Source organism: Orycteropus afer, unplaced genomic scaffold, assembly GCF_000298275.1.
Source record: "Orycteropus afer afer isolate SDZICR_OR568_19922 unplaced genomic scaffold, OryAfe1.0 scaffold00096, whole genome shotgun sequence".
Taxonomy (NCBI): Eukaryota; Metazoa; Chordata; class Mammalia; order Tubulidentata; family Orycteropodidae; genus Orycteropus; species Orycteropus afer.
In genome coordinates, this window is record NW_006921683.1 from 1,389,240 (window position 1) to 1,411,832 (window position 22,593).

Here is a 22,593-nt window from a genome sequence, read left to right on the forward strand (position 1 = left end):
ATGTGAATTAAACATTTACCTCAAGTAGACACATGCCCTGGAGAGAACAATCATGGGAGAAGGAAGGGCTGCTTATGCACAGGGAGACAGCTCAGGGCTCAGGAGAGTATGGAGGGATGGTCACTGGGAAGAGGTAACTATGGGGAGAAAGTGGGAGGGGAGCTGTTACATTGTAAACTGTGGTCAAGGACATGAGACAAAGTATATGTGAACTGCTGTATGGAAAGTGAATTTGCTCTGTGAATCTTCACCCAAATCACAATAAATAAAATAAAATTTAAAAAAAAAACAAAACTGCTGCAATCAGCAACATCATGATAAATGGAGAAAAGGTTGAAGTTGTCAAGGATTTCATTTTACTTGGATTCACAATCAATACCAATGGAAGCAGCACTCAAGAAATAGAAGGATGTTTTGCAATGAGGCAAATCTTCTGGAAAAGACCTCTTAAAAGGGTAAAGAGCAAAGATGTCATTTTTAAGAGTAAGGTGTGCCTGAACCACACACACCTTTTCAACAGCCCTGTATACATTTTCAAGCTGGACTGTGAATAGAGAAGACTGCAGAAGAATCAATACATTTGAATTGTGGTGTTGGTGAAGAATAATGAATATACCATGAACTGATAGAAGAATGGAAGAGGTCTTGGAAGAGGTACAGCTAGAATGGTCCTTACAAGCAAGAATGGCCAGACTTTGTCTCTTAACACTTTGGTCATGTTATCAAGAGGGTTCAGTCCCTGGAGAAGAATATCATGCACGGTCAATTAGTGAATCATAAAAGAATGGGAAAACCTCAACAAGATAGATTCACACAGTGTGCAACAGTGGACTCAAGTATGACAACGATTGTCAGGGTTGCACAGGACCAGGCAATGTTTCATTCTGTTGTACACAAGGCCATTATGAATGGGATACAGTTTAATAGCTCTTCATAACAACAACCAGCATGCATTTATCCTTTGAACTTTGCATGTGATATGTCAGTTTTATACTCAGCAGGTACTTGTGGTTATATCATCACTCTCATGTTCTGGAAAAGGACATGGACTCAAACAAAGATAAATATGTCATAATATAGGTGTATTTGGATATTAAATTGTCTGAAGAAGGTTATCAAGGGACACCAAACTTAATCTAGGTGTGAAGTAGGTAATCTGTGTGTAAATCTTAAAAGATAAATAGGGGTTATCTAGGGAAAGGTAAAAGTCCCTGGGTGGTATAAAGAGTTAAAGTGCTTGGTTGCTATCTGAAAGTTTGGCTTGAGTCTTCTTAGAGGTGCCTCTGAAGAAAGGCCTAGAGATCTGCTTTTGAAAGATTGAAGCTATTGAAAAACTCTATGGAGCACAGTTCTACTCTGATATGCGTGGAGTTGCCATGAGTCAGTGAACTCAATAACTGGTTTTATAAGAAAAGATAAGTGTCAGATTTTATTTAAGAACTCAAACCAAAACCCCACTGCCATCAAGTGGATTCTAACTCTTAGTGACACTATAAGGCAATAAACCCATAGTGTTTCCAAGAATATGAATCTTTATGGAAGTGGACTGCCACATCTTTCTTCTTTGGCTAGAGGTTCAAACTGCTGACTTCTCGGTTAGCATCCAAACACTTAACCACTGTGCTGGCAGGGCTCCTTTAGTTAAGGCCAAATACTCTTAATTACTAAATATGGTGAGGTTGGTTTGATTAAAAGGAAGATTTTTGAGTGAAAAGGAAATTATCAGTTATCAAAGACTAGAAAACAAGAAACAATATCTTTGTTCATTTATTTAATATTCATGTTCATGTTCATTTGTAATTGAGTCAGAATAGTTTGCAAAGAAAATCTTAAATTTGCTAAGCTGAATGCAAAAGCAGTAGGTACACGTAAATATTTGTTGATTTAATTTATCTCAAATATAAGCAACCATTTAAAATATGTATTTTGCATTATACCTCTACTAATTAATCTCACTGGAAGGAAGACTGGGCGATGTACTTCCATAGAGATAACCACCTCAGAAACCCAAAGAGGGGTTTCTATGAGTCAGATTCGACTCAACGGCAGTGAGTTGAGTTGAATTTATCTCATTAGAGTGGGCTGTCTCCTTAGAATTTCCTAAAATTCAAACTCTAACCAAGCTAACACATTCACACATGGAACCATTCAGACAATTTCAAGATCAATTTAGTATTACCGTTTAAATCACAAATTTGACATGTATCTGTTTACTTGATTTACAAAGATCACTATGTAAGGTTTTTCATTGTATAATAAAATGCTCTACCAAATGATAAACTTCATGATGGCAGGGATCTTTTCTAAACTGCTCATTATTCTCTCTCCAAAGCCTAGGCAATCAATATTTATCATGACTGTCATTCATGCTGATCAGGATGGCTTATTCCCATAAAAAGCTACCATTTACGTATCATCTGGGATGTCATAATGGAACTTTAAGTTGAAATGTGTTGGGCCTACTTGAGGAACACTATCCTTGATTCTACATTCACCTATAATGTTCAGTTTCAACAACATGTATTTTCATTGAACACACTTATGAAGAAGAAAATTGAAGTGGACAATTGATTCTCTGGGAGAGAGGATCACAGGAATAAGTTAGTTTAGTAGTTAAGCACTTAGCTGCTATATGACGGGTTGGTGGTTTGAACCCTCCATCAGCTCCATGGAAGAAAAAACCTGGTGATCTGCTTCCATAAAAAGTACAACCTAGGGAATCTTATGAGACTGTTTTACTCTGTCACATGGGGTCACTATGAGTTGGAATAAATTAGATGGCACACAATAACAAGAACATAAACAAATTGGTTCTTTAGCATCTCTAAGCCATTGTATTCCAAACATTCTTAATGTTTTCTTCAGGCAGTGTTATGTTCATATTTTGACCCTTTTAATACCACAAAGGATAATATATTTAGTTTTACTTTTTAGTCAACATAATCATTTTTCTTTCTTGCAGAAATCTACATGTACGGGCCAGAGATATTACAGTCTGGGAAGTACAGTGTTTAATTGCCTAGAAATTACTAATTAATTTTAGATTCATATTGGGATTTTCTTCTCTCATACTTATAACTAATCTCCTTTCCTCTTGCAGTTCCAAACACCATTAGCTAATAAATAGAGCTTGCTTGCATCATTTATTGTAACTCTTTGAAATCTCATTTGTACCTAACAAAAATAGTATAAGTATTTTAACATTTCTGGAAAATTAAATCCTTTTACCCACTTCTAGTACTATGTCCATGAAGCCTTGTCATCTTCTACTCATCTTCTTATATTAAGAAGCAGTAGAATTATCATTAGAATTTCTAAAATCACCTCTATTCATGTTTACCACTATATCTCCAAAGGTAAATTTGTTGCAATGGACGCATGTATAAAATGGAGTAATTTTTTATGTAGGCAGAAAAATGTTTTAGAACTAGAATGTAAAAGATAAAAGAAATTTTAAGAAACATACAAAGTAATTTTATACACAATGTTTTTATACTTCCATGCTTTTAAAGATGACATAGCTTCTAATGTGCACAGTATTGGGGAAAATATGATATTTTTACTGGAAAAATTGCACAGCATTTGAAGCTACCTCAAATTTAGCATTGAGCAATTGTTAGGACATGGAATTTTCCATAAAAACTTCAAGGTCCTTTTGGAATTGGAATGCTAAATGCAGGTTAGCTTGAAAGTGCAACTGTTAAGTACTATATTTTTGAGGCTAGTTTGGTGTAAAATATTTACTTATGTGTTTGTTTATGTCATTCTACCTCAGGTGGAACATCCTCAGAGATCTAAAAAGGCCGTGTGGCACAAGCTGCTCTCTAAGCAGAGAAAAAGAGCAGTCGTAGCCTGTTTCCGAATGGCTCCCTTATACAATCTACCAAGGTCAGAATTTTTTTCATGTTTATAATAGATTATACTTATTTTCCCTAATAAGGGATAAGAATGTAGCCTCTAAGTGAACATGAATCCAATAGCCCAAGAGAAGGATGAGAATGGTTTACTGTTCTTCTGTATAAGATTTGATCTTCTTGTTCTTTGCTGGATATTCACAGAGAACTGTGGTCTGCAATGCAGTTATGAAATGACTTAAACACCAAGGAAGACCTGCTTACCTATGTGAGACAAGATGGTGTAATTGGGAACTCATCCTTTAGGGTCAAATTGCTTGAATTTTAGTTCTGGAATCTCAGCTTGCTGGCTGTGTGGCATAAGTCAAGTGACTTACCCAACTTTATTGTAGTATTCCTGTCAGTGCAATGATAGGCCTACCTCATAGAGCTGTTTGGATTATTTAATTGTTCAGTGTATACAGAGTGCTTAGAACTGTGCTTGACATAATAAGTGTTAGTTATTGTTATTATTTTTATGATTGTTAGCATTCAGGGAGAAGAGTTGATATGGAACTGACTTAGGGGAATAATGCAAATAAATACCAACAAACTTCTCTTAGAGGTATAGCAGGCATAGCCATTAAGAGAGACATAACCTGGTGCCCTGGTGCATCCAAATCTGGCTTGGTGACCAAATATATCAATTCAGTCTTGTAGTTCTCCCACAAACTGTGCTTTCACACTCTAAATTTGATACAAGTGCATAATTCCAATGCCTGCTACACAGGACTCAGCTCAGCTATTGTTGTTGTTGTTGTTATGTGCCATCAAGTCGCACCCAACTCACAGCAACCCCTTCTTGGGTTTACGAGGCAGTATTACTATGGAAGTAGATTGCCCATCTTCCTTCCGAGGAGTTGCTGGTGAGTTTGAACCACTAGCCTTCTGGTTAACAGTCCAGTGCCTTAGACACTACACTACCAGAGCTCAGCTATACCCTTTATGAAACATTTCTAACCAAGCCACACCCTCCTACCCCTCTCAATTTGTACACTTCTACCTATTTGTTTCCAGGACATATTTATACATAGCTTTGTTGTTGTTGTTGTTGTTGTTATGTGCCTCCGAGTCGGCCCCAACTCATAGCGACCCCTCCTTGGTTCCGAGGCAGTATCACTACGGAAGTAGGATTGCCCAGCCTTCCATCCGAGGAGTGGCTGGTGGGTTTGAACCGCCAGCCTTCTGGTTAGCAGTCAAGTGCTTTTAGCCACTATGCTACCAGAGCTCCTATACATACCTTTAGTAGTAGCAGTTTACTTTGGTCCTGGAACTATTTGTCCTTCTGATTCAGACATTGAGATCCTTTAGGGTTTTGTTCAATTTTATATCCTCAGAACCTAGAAGGCTATCTAGTCCACTGGCAGTGAGTAAATGAATGAATAAAATAATCAATGAAGACAGGAAGTAAGAAGAAAAAATCCCCCAAAAAACAAAATAAACAAACAAATGCTACCTATGTCTTGTGCTTAAACAGTGTCTGCCTTGGAGACTATGGAAAAGGAGAAGGTCCACACCTATTAGGTTATTTTCCTTTTTAGAGAATACAGGATGAGAGTTCAAAGGCTAAGCTCATTTCAGTGGAATCAAACACTGGCCTCACTTGAATTATCCACTGTTAATCTTTCATCTACTTCAGTGGTTTTCTCTGATTCTTCTAGTCTTCACTGGTCTTTTATTTCATAGACTGCTTACCATCACTCTCCTAAAATTTAATTATTGGATATATATTCCCCTCTTTGGTGGCATAGTGCCTAAGGTATTAGACTGCTAACCAGAAGGTTGGCAGTTCAAACCCACCAGCCACTTCTTGGAAGAAAGGTTGGGCAATCTACTTCCATAGTGATACCGACTTGGAAACCCAAGGAGGGGTCGCTGTGAGTCAGATCCTGACTCGATGGCAGTGCCTTTGGTTTGGTTTGGTTGGTGACATCATGCCTAAGGCATTTGACTGCTAACCAGAGGGCTGGCAGTTCAAAACCACTAGCCACTCCTCGGAAGAAAGGTTGGGCAATCTACTTCCATAGTGATACCACCTTGAAAACTGAAGGAGGGGTCACTATGAGTTGGATCAACTTGACAGCAGTGCGTTGTTTCTTTGTTTGTTCACTTAATATATTTTGTTTTGACATCCTTCGGGTTTGCATCTACTGTTAACTGGAACATAGAATCATGCCTGTATTGACTCTTGTTCCATTATTTATCAGAGCCACTTATATAGCTACTACTCAAGAGCATCTATCTGATGTACTTGTCATTCTTTATCTTAAGGCTCACAAGACTGAAATATAGTAGAGATCGTCTTAGTTTTATATATGAGAAAAATGAAAATTGGAAAAGTTAAATAATTTGCTTAATGTTACAGAGCTTAGAAATGACTGAGCCAGGATTTAAACCCATATCACTGTGGCCCCAGAAGCCTTGTTCTAGCCACTGCAATGTGTTGTCTACTCAGCCAAAAATAGAAAGTTGAGTAAACAGATAATCTCATGATAAGAACCACTGAATGCCTTTTGAATTAAAAAAAAAAAAAAAAACCTTTGTTTGAAATTGTGCTTATCTTCTAGGCATCGAGCTATCAACCTTTTTCTTCAAGGATATGAAAAGTCTTGGATTGAAACAGAAGAACATTACTTTGAAGATAAACTAATAGAAGATTTAGCAGTATGTTTTTAATGGGGCTATAAAATGAAAGAGGGTTTTGGCTTGGCAGCGTGAAGTTGGTTTGGGCAGTTCTCATGTAATATTAATGAAAAATATCAGTTTAGTATGTTGCTCTTGTTGTTGTTGTTGTTTTGTGCCGTCAAGTCGGACCCAACTCATAGTGACCCCTCTTTGGGTTTCCGAGGCAGCATCACTACAGAAGTAGATTGCCCAACCTTCCTTCCGAGGAGTGGCTGGTAGGTTTGAACCACCAGCCTTCTGGTTAGCAGTCAAGTGCCTTAGGCACTATGCTACCAGAGCTTCTATGTTTGTCTTAGGAAACTTTTTATCTCAAATATTACTGTATTCAATATTTCGAAGGAAATTCATTCTGTTTCAGAGCAATATCATCGGCATCAATTTGGAATTTACGATGAAAAATACAAGTTTATTAATAACTAAACATTGACCTAATTATTCTCTTAAACTCCTCAAAGCACTTTTAAACACTCTGGAACCAGGATAGAACTATAAAAGGCTAAAATTAAGCTGAAGATTAACACAAGCCGATGAAAAGTTGCTGGTTTTAAAAACTCCACAGGGCAGAGAAATGGACTGAACAGGAGAACAGTAGACAGTGTTGATAAATGCAGCACATGCCACATAGAATGCTACTCTAGCTACATTGTTAAGGAGGATTGTGGTAAGTGTGATAAGTGGTTCATGTGGGAGTGATCAGCTCAACCTTTTATGTCATGAGCTTGTTTAAAACCTGACAAAGTTGTTGGGCCATCTTAGGAAAATTTATAGGCACACAATCTCACAATTTTTGTGTTTGTGTAAAATATCACAAAAAGTTTGCTGTTTCAAAAATTCATGATATTCATTATAGTTAGAGTTATGTCATTGTTACCATGATCCATTTCCAACATTTCTTTTATTATCCCAGACAGAAACCCAGTAATCCCTTAAACAATAATTCCCCATTGCCACCTACTCCCAATCCCCAGTGTTGTTGTGGTTGTTAGGTGCTGTCGAGTCATCTCCAACTCATAGCTATTCTATGCACAGCAGCACGAAGCACTCCCTGTCCCACACCAGCTCTACGATCCTTGCTATATTTGAACCATTGCTGCAGCCACTGTGTCATTCATCTTGTTGAGGGCCTTTCTGTCCCTCATCGACCCTCCACTTTACCAAGCATGACATTCTTCTCCAGGGAATGATCTCTTCTGATAACATGACATCCTCTGTAGGCACTGATACCTTACTGTCTCTATGCATTTCCTGTTCTAGATACATCATACTATATTTTTCCTTTTGAGTCCCACAAATTTTGCAAACTAGTTCAGGGTCCTCTTGATTCCCGAGTTAAGAACCACTTGTCTAAAAGTTATTTATTTATTTGTTTATTTTTTATTGCAGTGAATATACATGTAACAAAACATTTGCTGTTTCAATAATCTTCATATGTATAGTTTAGTGACATTGATTGTTCATCATATTCTTAGAGTTTTTTCATCACCCTTAACAGAAATTCACTGTCCCCTAAGCAATGAGTTCTGCTTTCCTACTCCTCTGACTTACCCATGGTAACCATTTATAAACTTTAGCCTGTGTATACTTGTCTATACTTGATATTTCATATAAGTGAAATCATACAATATTTGTCCTTTTGTGACAGACTTATTCCACTAAGCATAATTTTTTCAAGGCTTATGCATGTGTGAAGACTTCATTTCTCTCTCTCTCTCTTTCTATGATTCCTCAAAAATCCGTTTACTGTTGTTGTTGCTTTTAAGACTTGTTTTGTTTTGTTTTGTTTTTTAATTGTGATTTGGGTGAAAGTTTACAGAGCAAATTGCTTTTCTGTTCAACAATTCATATCTGTTTTGTTTTCTGACATTGATTGCAATCCTCACAATATAATAGCACTCTTCCCACACCCTCCCTTTGTTTACCATTTCCCTTGTCCTTCTTTCCTATCCTGTCCTGCCTGCAGAGCCTGCCCTTTTGATCTTGTATGGTTGATCATTCTAATGAGTGCATGGTGTTATTGTTCACCTTATATCATTTGGCTGAAAGTTGAACCACATGGGTGAGTTCCATTCCAGACTTGAAGGATGTCTAGGGGTGTTCTGGTTACCTAGTGCTGCTCTGAATATACCACAAATGGGATGGTCTTAACAAACAGGAGTTTTTTCTTATAATTTGGAGGCTTTAAGTCCAAGTTCAAAGTGCCCGGCTCTAGGGTCTGGTGAAAGCCTCTCAACCTTGGGGTCCAGCTCTGCCTCCTTCTCCTGGCCCACTGGAGCTAGAGGCATTTCTTCACTCAGACAGCTGCTGGCTGCTGAGCCTGAGAAGCCCCAAGGTTGACAAGTAAAAAGGCACAGTCACGGTGTTACCAGACCACATGGCAGGCCATTAACTTAAGTCCATTTTAAGTACCAAGGTCAGCAGAGCATGGCAGGCTGCTGAACAATGGCACAGCTACATGCAGGGTTCAAGCTTGCCATAGGCTAGAGACCATTCTCAAAGCTTCTCCTTATGTACAGGAAGCAGACAACATACCCAAAGGCAGCTACTCAGCTGCTCACAATAGATTCCAACATGGAGTTGATTACCAGTCTCATCATGGGGAATACTACAACCCATGAAATAGTTGGAAGTCTTATAGAAATTTGCCCAGAACTCACAACATTAAGTTTAAAGCAGGGAAAGAAATCATTCATTTAGAGAGAAAATCAATCTAAATAAGTGACTAAGTTAATGGAGAAGTGCAGTTCAGTAGCACAATCAACAACAACAACAAAAAAATCAAGATTAATTAATTCTGCAGTCATTAAAAATGACTCGTAAATTTCCTAAGGAGCTCTGATGCAGTTGCTAAGGCATTTAATTGCTAACAAAAAGGTCAGTGGTTTGAACCCACTAGCCCATTTGCAGGAAAGTGATGAGGCAGTCTGCTCCAGTAAAGATTTATAGCCTTGGAAACCCTACTCTGTCCTACAGGGTCACTATCAGTCAGAATCAATTCAAAGGCAGTGGGTTTTATTAGATTTCCTAGATGTTAAAGTTTTATCCAGTAGTTTTTGTTTTTTAATTTAAAAATAACTGAAAATGGAATAAAAATAACATTGAAGATGTTCAAGCATTAATTCATTTAACATCTGTTGACTGTCATTATTTGTGTGGGTGAATAACGTCTCATTTCATAATCAGTTTGCATTTCTATGTGAACTAGATTTTTATACTTGAGGTGACAACATTTTATTGTGAATCTTCATAAACTGAGCCCTCCCTAAAATAAAATTTGTGTAGCAAATACTCTTTTAGTTAGTTATGATTCATCTTTATAAGAATAGCGTTCAGAAGTCTTAAATGAATGTAAGTCATCTTTTCCCATACTAATTTTTCATTAAATTATAAATATCTCTATTTCAAGATACATAGTTTTACATTGATAACGTATACACACATATACACATACATGTCACAGCAGAAAAAGAAGGATCTTTTTATTCTGTGTTTCTAGCTATCATATTTCACTGGGATTTGAGTGGACATTTCATTTAAAGGTAAAATTGTATAAATTTGACTTTTTTTTGTAGAAACCTGGCGTAGAACCTCCAGAAGAAGATGAAGGCACCAAGAGAGTTGATCCTCTACATCAGCTGATCCTTCTCTTTAGTCGAACAGCTCTAACAGAGAAATGGTATGGTTGGGAAGGTTCATATGAGACATAGCAGACACATAAACTCCATGTCAATGTATTTTATGTATCATGTATTCCTGTTTCAATTTCATCTTGTTCTTGTTAGGAAATGTTGTTGTTGTTGTTATGTGCTGTCGAGTAGGACCTGACCCACAGCAACCCCTCCTTGGGTTTCTGAGGTGGTATCACTACGGAAGTAGGTTGCCCAACCTTCCTTCTGAGGAGTGCTGGTGGGTTTGAACTCACAGTCTTCTGGTTAGCAGTCAAGTGCCTTAGGCACTGCACCACCAGAGCTCTTTATTAGGAAATAGAGTTATTCAAAGAATGACCAATTCAAAATACACATAGACACATTGCTTCCTCTTAGCTATTCATTCAATTTCAGGCCTGGATACCTATGTGTTCTAATTTTTCTTAACAACTTGGTTATTAGCTGATTTAGTTGTTTATGATTCTTATGATTTTTTTTCTCTTTATCACAAACAGTTTTATAAATAAAAGAACCTGAAGCTAATTCCAGTACCAAAAATATATGAAGATTGATGCTCATCCAAAATCCTAGGTAGACTGTATATCCCCTGTGGGATGGAGGTTGAGAAAACTTTGGGGACCTGATGAGCCAGCATCTGAACTTGGAATTTTCTCCAAGATCTGTTTTAAGGGTATTCCTCATTTTCCTTGGCTCCTGAAGTCTTAGTTATGAAATTTCACCAAAACCACAAAGGGCAAACCTCTATGCAGTTAAATAATAAATACACTTCTGTGCCTGATAATCAAAATGATCTTAGTCTCTGCTCATTACAGGAAACACTTTATAGATTAGCTCTGTAGATGAAGCATTTCAGAGGTTATAAAACCTTTATCTGCTTCTATGCTGTATGAAAGAAAGCCTACTTTGCCCCAGGCTTCTCGTATTCTCTGCAAAACCTGGGAGGTAATTTAATTGACAGTTTCTATCCACATTAATCTCCTCAGAAGTCTCGAAGAGTTCATTTGACCATTTGCATGCCATAATAATGTACATTTCTCCCTTAGTTAATGTGATCCATCTTCTTTCTCACTATTCTCTCTCCCTCTCTCTCTCTCTCTCTCTCTCTCTCTCTCGCGCGCGCGCGCGCGTTATTTCCTAACTAACAAAATCATCTCATCCCTAAGCGTAGAGCAATCCTCTGTCTGGCGTTGTCAGGTAATGAGGTATTTCTCATAAATGAATTTTTCTGATGGCTGAAGTTTAAAACTGCTGAAACAACTTTGCAAATTTTAGGAGTTTATTACAAAAAACATTCATAAGATTTATTTTTCATACTTCTTAAAAAAGAGTAATAAACATATTTTAACCTTATTTTTTAAGGATGACCATTGACCATATAATTTTTTAACTGTATAGTAAAATGATAATTTGGGGAGTCTTCCCATAAAATGTCATGTGTCACTTCTGCTGTCAAAGCCTCTACCTCATTCATATTTGCTTATCTCAAATTAAGTACTTGGAAAAAATTAAAATTGTTACATGTCTGTGTAAACCATTAGACCATTCATTTTGTGTGTCTTGAAGCTCTCTTTTGTAAGGTAAGGTGAGAGAGTCTTTGAGAACTTTGAGGTCTTTCATTCTGATTCTAGGATATTTTTGTATGAATATTAACAAAATTTTGTATTAATTTAATTTTAAAAAACATATTCATTGAAAATAAGCAAATATTATTATATACAATAATGATATTTTTGCATATGACTAGTCTTCTACTTAAAAATTGATGGTATTTGTTTCTTGTTTTCCATAGCAAACTGGAGGAAGATTTTTTGTATATGGCTTATGCAGATATTATGGCAAAGGTAAATAATTATTCTTTTTTATTTTTATGTGCAATTTTAATAAAGCAAAATCATTTTCATTTGATAAAATAGAATCTATGTATTTGTGGAATAAAACAAAATATTGGTGAATCTTAGAAACATAAGTGGCATTAAGCTCTACTTCCAAGTATTGCTTGAATCTCTGTTATAATTTCCTTGACAAGTTATTTTTGTTCCCTAGTTTAACAATTTCCTTTTGAGCCACTCATTAATTTTCCAAACAGTCATTCATTAAACAAATATTCATCAAAGTACTGGGCATAGGACGGTGAATAAGAAAGAAATACATACACACTGCCCTCCTGGAGTTTATTATCTAATGCGGAAGACAATATTTAAATAAATAATTAAATACATTCTGATGGGTGTAATGGCAAAAGAACTATTAGTTGTTGTGGGCACAGGTTAGACAGCAGAGTAGTGGAACCTGCTTAGTCTCAGTCTTAGGGAAGATGAGTGCTAAAGGATAACTTGGCCAAGAAAATATAGTAGCAGCTAGTATTTACTGCACATTTATTTCATTTAATCCTCAAGCAGGAGGATGAATAAAGAGGTGAAGATAAAAGAAGAGTCAGGGATTCTCTGAGACTTCTGATGGCAACTGGTTAGATGGTGATCTCATTGCTTAGATGGAGAGCAGCCTTGAGCAGGAGAGAAAGATAACAGATTCAATATGAACATATTAAAAATGCCTGGGAGACATCTAAGTTAAGATGTTTGTCATGTGATTAGGCATTCATGTCTGGCTTTCAATATGTCAGGTAAGGCTTATAAATACAGATGTGGGATTCATCAACATTGTAAGTAATTGAAGCCAGAAGAGTGTATGATATCACCCATGAACAGAAGAAGACCTAGGGAAGAACCTGTAAGGATACTGAAATGTAAGAGATGATTAGAATAAAAGAAGCCCATAAAACATACACATACACAAGAGAATATTAAGTGTGAGCTGATGTGAGAGCAATGGGAAGAAATATGTGGTCAATAAAATCATATTCTGTTGAGAGGTTGAACAAGGTAAGGATTGAAATTCTCCAGCATGTATTTCATGTATATTATGGGACCATAGTGAGGACAATTTTAAAGCATTGAGGTAGCAGTGGGAGAGGGGCATTAGTTGTGGAAGTGCCATATTGTAGGGATGTGAGTTGTGGTTCAGTTGTGAGGAATTGTAACATGGACATTTCTTAACTCGGAAGATCAAGAGGGAGGAGAAATATGTAAGGTAATAGTAAATAGATAGACTCATGAGACTGAAAGGAAATTATATTGTAGATTTGCCATTTGTTTGCTTCCTATTTTTAAAAAGAGATATTTAAGCATACTTAATGCATATGGGAAGGGACTGATAGAGTAGATTAATATTTTCTATTCTATTTTTAAAAAATGCTTTTTAACATAACTCACAGAGTTTTTTTCATGTCCAATTAGTGGGTTGAAACCCATAGTTAAAAGAAATCCTGGGTTAAAAGACAAAAAGATGAAAGATATTGAGAGGAGGATGGGCAGGATAATAATGGCAGATTGGAAAAGTTTCTTTTTAGTGTTATCTATTTTCTCTCTAAACAAGAGAATGCAGTCATCTGTCAAGACTGACTGAGTAGATGGAAGGGATCTGAAGAGGAGAGTTTGGTGGAAAAGTACAGCTAAAACAGACACTGTGTAAATGGGGAAAGAACATTGACAAGAAACTAAAATAGGATTCACAGGAGAGTAGAAAGTCTATCTTTTATTCTTGTCTATGAAATTTGTGGAAGTATTAGTCTTCCTGGTTGTATGACTTTTCTCTAACAATTCTCAGAACCAAATGCAGAAGATTAGATTCACCTAAGGAAAGGATTTTTTCCAGGTTACTACAGAAGGAAAATGGATCAAATGGATATAGTATATTAACTAGTTGTTGGATCATGGATCCTAATTAGCATAAGTAAGGGGATAAGGATAAGGGAAGCTGATTAAAAAGGAGGTGACAGAGGATCCCATGGGCTGGATGTTCTGCAGGTGAACATGCAGATCAGATTAAAAGATTGAAGCTTCTGCTTTGAGAGTTGTTGTTGTTGTTGTTGGTGTTGTTGTTGTTGTTGTTATGTGCCGTCCAGTCAGACCCGACTCATAGCGACCCCTCCTTGGGTTTCCGAGGCAGTATCACTACGGAAGTAGATTGTCCAATCTTCCTTCCGAGGAATGGCTGGTGGGTTTGAACCGCCAGCCTTCTGGTTAACAGTCAAGTGAAAGTAGGATATTTAAAACTCTTCCTTGTGACTGAAACAAAATCTGCCACTACATTTGTTCTAGTTGCAACCTAAATCTAAACTCTTTTCCACTGGGGAGATGGTTGAATATTTGATAAGGACATTATGTTTTATGTTCTTCATCTAAATCTTATTACTCCTAGCATTTCTGAAGGTGATGAAGTTTATAAAGCAATTGATGTATTTAATAAAAATTGAAGACTTCATATACTTAAAGGATATTTATATTAATATTTTAAATTTACTTAAATAGTAAACATGCTTGTTACCTGATAAAATCCCTATGCTTTTTACACTTTATTACTATTGCTGGTGGGAGAAAATTGTAGAATAAGTAATCTTAAAGAGAAGATAAAGCAAAAAAAGTCCTCTATATTTGCCATTCTAATCAACATTCCAAAGGCAAAAACCCATTGGCATCAATATTGATTCCAACTCATTGTAGGCCTGTATGTTACAGAGTAGAACTGCTCCATAGATTTTCTTGGCTGTAGATTTTGTTGTTGTTGTTGTTGTTTTAAATTGTGATTTGGTAAAAGTTTACAGAGCACATTTGTTTTCTATTCAACAGTTCATACATATTTTGTTTCATGATATTAATTGCAGTCCCTGTAATGGAACAACTCTCTTCCACTTACTCCCTGTGGTTACCCTTTCCCTGTGTCCTTCTTACCTATGTATTCCTGCCCTCTGAGCTATCTCTCTGTGCAAATACTGCCCTTCTGATCTCCCGTGGTTGATTGTTCTAAGGAGTGTACCTACCTGGTGTAAATGTTCACCTTGTAGGTCAGTTGTTTGGCTGGAAGCCACGAGAGTGAGACTGGGGGCCATAGTTTCAGGGGTTTCACCAGTCTCTATTAGAACAGAAGCAGATCACCTTTCTTCTGAGGTACCACTGGGTTGGTTCCAACAGGTGACCTTTAAGTTAGTAGTCTAGCACAAATACCACTTGTATCACTTAGGAACCTTTCTGTATTCTACAGAAATTAGATGTACAGATTTGCTTTCTAAATAGCTTTGCTAACATTCTCATGGATTCTTATGGGTTATTATTTTCAAATGTTCAGTTTAACCTGTATAATAGGTAGCAGGGGTAATAGGTAGCTCATAAGAGGAAATTTCCAGTATCTTATTATAAATAAATAAGTAACACTTTTGTTTTTGTGGTAAATCATGCCATTTTGCATCTTTCGCATATAGTGAAATTTACAGTCTTTGTTCCCACCTTTGTTTTTTTCCTTGCAAAACCATGTTCACATGCCTATTATTGTAAATGGAAAGAGTGGCACTCAATACATATTTGTCAAATTAATGAAACAATGTGAGAAACTTTTTATAATTTAACACTGTGTAGAAGAATTGGATTTTGTACCCTCCCTTTCATCTCCACTTGATCTTCTATATCCAAAGTACTGTGATTCATTGAATTAAAAGAATTTTTCTAATTTTTAACTTATATTTAGCCATCTAGATCTATATACTTTACTGAAAGGTTGGTACTTATCAAACATAGCAGATAGTTAGAAGTGTTGAAACAATCAGACTTTGAAGAGCTGTGGGTTTCTTCCTTCTATAGGTGTTGGTTAACAACCAGGTTCTTCTGTTCCTTTATTATACTTTGAATTCCAAAACATAATAATAGCAACTGAGATTCATTGAAAACATTGTTTTTCAGGTGTGTTTTTCAAAGTGGCATAAAATTTACATAAACCAACTCATGTGATCCTCTCAAGAACCCAGATACTCCTTTCTTTTTTTTTGTAATTTTATTGTGATTTGGGTTAAAGATTACAGAGCAATTTCATTTTCCATACAGCAGTTCATACACTTTTTGTCTTATGACATTGACTGCAATTTCCCACAATGTAACAGCTCTCTTCCCACTTCCTTCACATGGTTACCTCTTCCCTGTGTCCTTCCCTCCCATGCACTCCTGCTCCCCCCAGTGGTCTCCCTGTGCATGCACTTCCCTTCTGTTCTCCCATGACTGATCTCTCCAAGGAATTTATCTACCTGATGTAAATGTTCAACCCATATGCTAGTCTTTTATTTGGCTGGAAGCCACAGGAATGAGTTCAATTCCAGACCTGAAGGGCAGGGCAACTAAGGGCCATAGTCTCAGCAGTTTCACCAGGCTCTATCAGACCAACAAACCTGGTCATAGATGATAGATAGATAGATAGATAGAGATAGAGATAGAGATAATTTTGAGTTTTGTTCCACATTGAAGAACACAGATACTCTTTTTAATTCCATTTTAAATATTAAACTAAGACAGAAAAATGAAGAAACTTGTGCAGTAATTAGCCACATCAGGATTTGAGTTAAGCACTCTACCTCCAAGTTCATGGTCTTAACCACCATACCGCACTGCTACATTAAACCAAAACCAAACCTAACTGAGTGACATCAAGTTGATAATGACTCATAGTGATCCCCATTGGATTTCAAAGGCTGTAAATCTTTACAGAAGTAGATTTCCCCGTCTTCCGTCCATGGAGCAGCTGGTGGGTTTGAACCACTGACTTTCTGGTTAGCAGCCAAATGCCGTATCCACTATGCCCCAGAGCTCTTTTATTAGCACCCAGAAATTTCAAATATGGAAATTAGGTTATGAACACATTCATGGACTTCCAGTAAGTTGGAGGAATGGGCAGATAAGCAACACAGACCCCCTTCAACAAAGAAAAGAACAACCGATTGATAAAGATACAGAAGATAATCCTGGAGCCCTGAGCACTGAAAGGAACTATGCAGAAGTGGATTAGGCACCAACTAGTGGAAAAACCTGAATGAAAACAGTAAGTACAGAGACAGTCGGAGCTGTGGATTGTCAGCTACTCTGATGAGACCAACAGCCTGAGTATTTCCAAGTGGTCTTGGGACGTAAGAATTGACCTAAAGATCAACCCTGGTCGCCAAGAGCTGCAGGCATGACTGCACTGGTAGCCTATGACTAGGAAGGCAAACAGCAGGGAGGGAGACAACATGAGCTGTTGATTTTCTGCTGTCCAGAAGGCACATTTTGATTGTATACATGTGGCAGCCATTTTGGATATTTAAAGTGACTGAGAGCATAGCAATTTTGAATGTTTACAAGTGGTGGCTATTTTGGATATTTAAAGTGACCGAGGGTGCAGCCATTTTGAATGTTTACAATGGTGGCTATTTTGGATATTTAAAGTGACCGAGGGTGCAGCCATTTTGAATGTTTACAAGTGGTGGCCATTTTAGATATTTAAAGTGACCGAGGGTACAGGCATTTTGAATGTTTACAAGTGGCAACCATTTTGGATTTTAAAGTGATAGCATTCTCATTTGAATTCCAGGGACCTAAGAATAGACTCTGTTTGCCAAGGTCGGCAGGGACATACAAGAGGCTGACAACAGGAAAGGAGACAGGTGGTGAGTGTATAAGTGCTGTCACCTAGCAAATAGAGGAGCACAGTATCCTACTTGTGTAGATAACATACAAACAAAACAAAACAAAAATCTGGGCAAGTGACTCCAACATACAATCACCAATTAAATATAAACACAAAAATGTCACAATGCCTTGGAGACAACAGAGCATCATAGTCCACACCAAGAAGCAAAATAAAGTAAGGAAACAAGAGACCAGGATACCGACCCAAAACACATCCCTGAGGAAGATGCAGCATTGGAACTCCTGGATAAGGAATTCAAAAGAATTATTTTCAGATATCTTCAACAAATTGAAAGACAGATCAAGGAAAACACAGAGAAAACTCTAGAGCAATTTCAAAAGACAATACAAGTGCAAAATGACAAAATAAATGAAAAATTAGAAATGATACAAAATCTACACACACAAATCCAGAAGATTAATACTAAATTTTCAGAAATAGATAACACATTGAATGGTCAAAGGAACAGAATTGAATCAATGGAAGACAGAATTAGGAAGATTGAAGGCAAATACCTGAACACTTCTTTGGAATGGGATCAATCAGAAAAAAGATCAAGACAAGAAGAAGAAAGGCTAAAGTTCATGTGGGATACCATCAAAATGAATAACCTACATGTAATCAGAATTCCAGAACAGGAAGAGACAAATAAAACCACAGAAAAAATTGTTGAAGATTTGTTGGAGGAGAATTTTTCTGGTATGATGAAAGATGAGAATATATCCATTCAGGAAGTCCAATGAACCCCAAACATAATAGACCCCAAAAGAAAATTACCCAGACATATCATCATCAAACTTACCAAAACCAAAGACAAAGAAAGAATCATGAGAGCATCACAAGAAAAATGAAATGTTACCTACAAGGGGCAACCAATAAGACTAACCTCAGATATCTCGAAATAAAGTGTGCAAGTGAGAAGACAATGGGATGTTAAATATAAAACACTGAAAGAAAAAAAATTTCCAACCAAGAATTATGTACCCAGCAAAATTGTCCTTCAAATATAATGGTGAATTTAAAACATTTCTAGATAAGCAGAAATTAAAGAGAATTTGTTAAAACTAAACCAAACTTACAAGAGATGCTAAAGGGTGCCCTTTGGACAGAGAAGCAACAATAGCCAGCAACAACTGACCATTAACACACATGATGATATAAACCAGAAACTACCCAGCTATGGAAGTTTCCAAAGTAAAGAAGCCTGCAAGATTGTAAACAGGGAAGTAGAGACATCAATTGACAATTGAGGACAACTACAAACCAAAAAGAGGAACAAACCTGTGTCATTACAGAACTTCTAGATGGTAAGGAAGTCAAGACAACTACAAGATAGAACAGACTGTTCTAAACTTGGGAAGAAAACTGTAAATCACAGGGTAACCACAAAGAAAAATGATAAAGCTTCACATCAAAAAAGAGGACCAGCATAAATATTTAGCAAATACTAAAACAATAGCAATGAAGGAAGTGATAACATGATTCATAAACAAAACGAGCTCAGCATAGAAAATTATATGGAACAAAGAAATTGACACCATGAAAAAGCACATAACAAAAACAGCAACAAATTCATATTTGCCAATAATTACATATCTGGCAAGGGACTTATCTCTAAGATTTATAGTGGAAGAGTGGATGAGCCACTATGGTACACACACATAATGGAATGCTATGCAGCACTAAAGAATAATGTAGAGTCTGCAAAACACAGCATAATATGGATGAACTTGGAGGACATTATGCTGAGTTACATTAGTCAATCACAAAAAGACAAATATAGTATTAGTTTGTTGTTGTGGAGGGTCAAGGAAAGGTTTATATATGGAGGGAAACTTTCTTTGTTGGTTGCCAGGGGTGGGAAGGGAGGGGAGGGAGCACTGCAAAAAAAAAAAAAAAAATTGTCCCGTCACTTTAGTTTTGTGTATTTCACTGTACATAAATTATATTTCAATAAAATGCATTTAAAAATTTTTTTAAAATACATTCTTGGTTTAACACCGCTTCTTTATCATTTCTAGAAAATTAACTTCAAAATGATGAAACAGTTTTCTCACTTTTTTTAAGTTGTAGTTAGAATTTCACTTTCTTCCTTTTTACCAAATATAATAAACACTGATTTTTTTAAAAAAATTGAAGATTCATTTCAATTAATGGTTATTGTTTTCTATTAATTTTAATTAATGATTATTGCATGTACCTGTATTAATTCACTGTAATGGCAGGGTAAAATACAGCAAACAATGATTCTTGTCTTTAAAGTATGAAGTTTTGTTTGAACAAGGCAAATGTGTGAATAAGTAGTAGGTGTAGTATGGTATTAGCCTGACAAATATCTCTATGTCATGAATAAAACAGATAATTTAATATTTTGATTTTATAAAAGCAGAAAATATGTATAATCTTCTTTGGACCATGTATTCATTGTTCATGCTGTCCAAGCTTATTGTATGTTATATATTGTATATAGTTAAACAATGTTAATGATATGGACCAAAACTAATACAAATGATTACTATTTCATGTCAAATTTTTTATCCCCTGCTTCATCCTGTTCCTGTTGACTTTTTCTTTTACATGTATCAGAGTTGTCATGATGAGGAAGATGATGATGGTGAAGAAGAAGTGAAAAGTTTTGAAGTAAGGTGGATTTTTCTAGATTTATCTTTTGCATATTTTGAAACATTATTTCATAGCTTATAACTGACATTTATGTTTCTTGCGTCATGGCTTATTGCAGCTTATTGTGTCAAGGAACTGCATGTCAGAAGCTGGATGTACAAATCTGAGTCCTAATATTTGCTGAAGTTAAAATGAAGGGATATAGAATAGTGACATAATAACAACTTTAAAAAAAAAAAGCATATGTTCAGAATGAGTGTTCTTGAGAAACCTCAGAGATGAGATTGCTTCATATTTTCCTCATCTCAGTGAATATTGTAGTCTGGAATTTCCAACAGAAATGTGAGGACAATATTTATTGAAGAGCAACACAACATTGAGTTTTTGCTTAAACAGTTGGTATGCTATTTTCTTCTGAATTGAAGACGTTTTAATGAATTGGCACCTTTCGATTTCTGCCCAATTCAGTCACTCATTCCTTGTACATATGTAGATGGTGGCACACAATGCCATTTGCTTGCATGAGGTAGGAGTGCATCTGTTCCTAGGACTGTATTCTATTTTATGATTATTGTCTCAAATATTGTCAGCTTTTAAATATTTCATGATATGAAATGCTGCTTAATGTTAATTAGCTAGAAGGAAAGTAAATATTTTGCCCGTTTGCTTCTACTGTATTTTATTTTAGTTTTTAGAAAAACTAGTTGTTGCGAACCACTCTTAAATATTTTTTCCTTTTCTTGTGTGTGTTTTTTTTTGTTTTTTTGTTTTTTTGTTTTTTAGAATTTTCAAAAATAAACTAAGTGGAAAGAAATAGACTAGATTCTTGTTTTTCTTTAATTTTTTTTTAAATTAATTTATATGTCAGGACATTGAGTTGGAAGTCTAGAAACATGTCATTAAGCAGCAATGGGTATGTAATGACAGAGGGCCCATGAAAAGATATAGCCAAGGGGTAGTTTTACTGCAATATTCCTTCCAATAACAATTTAATATGAGCATCTCTGTAGCACTGAAGTCAGTGTTTAAAAAAATTTAAAACAAATAGTAATTTGCCATGAACCTGTGATTATTGCTGGCTGAGAAACACGTCACAAGGTGGTTAATTTCCTATATGACACTGTAATATTTTCTAATACATGTATATCCCATTCTCAAATTCATCTTCACTAATAAGAAAGGGCAGCAAATTGGACTGAGTTGTGGGTGGCAAATAAAATTGTTTTTCTGAAGTGCACACCATTTACACTCTCTCAGTTGTCTTCAGAGCAATTGTTTATTGCTATTTTGCTTCTTGTCCTCATCCTTCCTTAAGGTCACAGGATCCCAACGCAGCAAGGTAAAACTATATATGTGTGTGTATTTGTCTGGGTCTGAGTTTCAGTTTCTTGTGACATTTACCTTTGTTAGACCCAACATCTTGGATCCTTTTGTAATAAAATGTCTTGAAAATCTTTCTATAAGTTCGTAGCTCCAACACAGTTGGTCTCTTCAAGACCCCTTTTTAACACTAGTTTATTCTTCTTACAATTTATAAGTTTCTTAATTTAAAATTTTATTATCCATGTTAACTTTGCTGGGATAAAAGAGTCCAGTTCTTTAGAATATTAACTTTTGGCTAGGGAATTTCCAGTATAGCATTCTGGCCTCCTTCCTCTAGATTTTCTTTTGTACCAATCTTATTTAATTTGAAAATAGACAATAAAAATGGCATGTATAGGGTTGGCAGACAATGATTATACAAGTGTATTTGTATGTTCTGTAAGAATTCTCAGGTGTATAGTACAGCTGACAAGGAACAAGGTTGTAGTCACTTTTTGGGCACAGCTAGCTACCCCAAGGGACCGAGTAGTTGAACCTTTGGGCTCAGGACCATAGTCACAGGGGACATCAAGCTCAATTGTTATAACATACTACACAAAACATTGTTCCACCTCCTACTTTGGCAAGTAGCAACTGGGACCTTAAAAGCTTGCAAGCAGCCATCTAGATGCAATGATGGGTCTCTCCTCGTCCAGAGGAAAGAAGAATGAAGAAAACCAAAGATTCATGGAAACAATTAGTCCTAGTGACTGGTACACCATGAAATCTGCAGCCTATATGACTGTGGACTAGAAGAACTAGATGGTGCCTGGCGAACACTGTCAACCACCTGGAGGGGGATCTATGTAGGATATCCTGGA

At 36.3% G+C, this 22,593-nt stretch overlaps 1 protein-coding gene across 1 annotated transcript in view; it reads left to right on the forward strand.

The window, feature by feature from the left end:
• RYR2 (ryanodine receptor 2) overlaps positions 1-22,593 on the forward strand; it is a 1,099,979-nt gene that overhangs the window by 971,142 nt on the left and 106,244 nt on the right. The window contains exons 75-81 of the mRNA XM_007942720.1: positions 2,963-3,007; positions 3,776-3,888; positions 6,461-6,557; positions 10,148-10,251; positions 12,033-12,084; positions 20,375-20,428; positions 21,726-21,749. Of these exons, the coding sequence (XP_007940911.1) occupies positions 2,963-3,007; positions 3,776-3,888; positions 6,461-6,557; positions 10,148-10,251; positions 12,033-12,084; positions 20,375-20,428; positions 21,726-21,749 (489 nt within the window). The remainder of the gene's footprint in view (positions 1-2,962; positions 3,008-3,775; positions 3,889-6,460; positions 6,558-10,147; positions 10,252-12,032; positions 12,085-20,374; positions 20,429-21,725; positions 21,750-22,593) is intronic.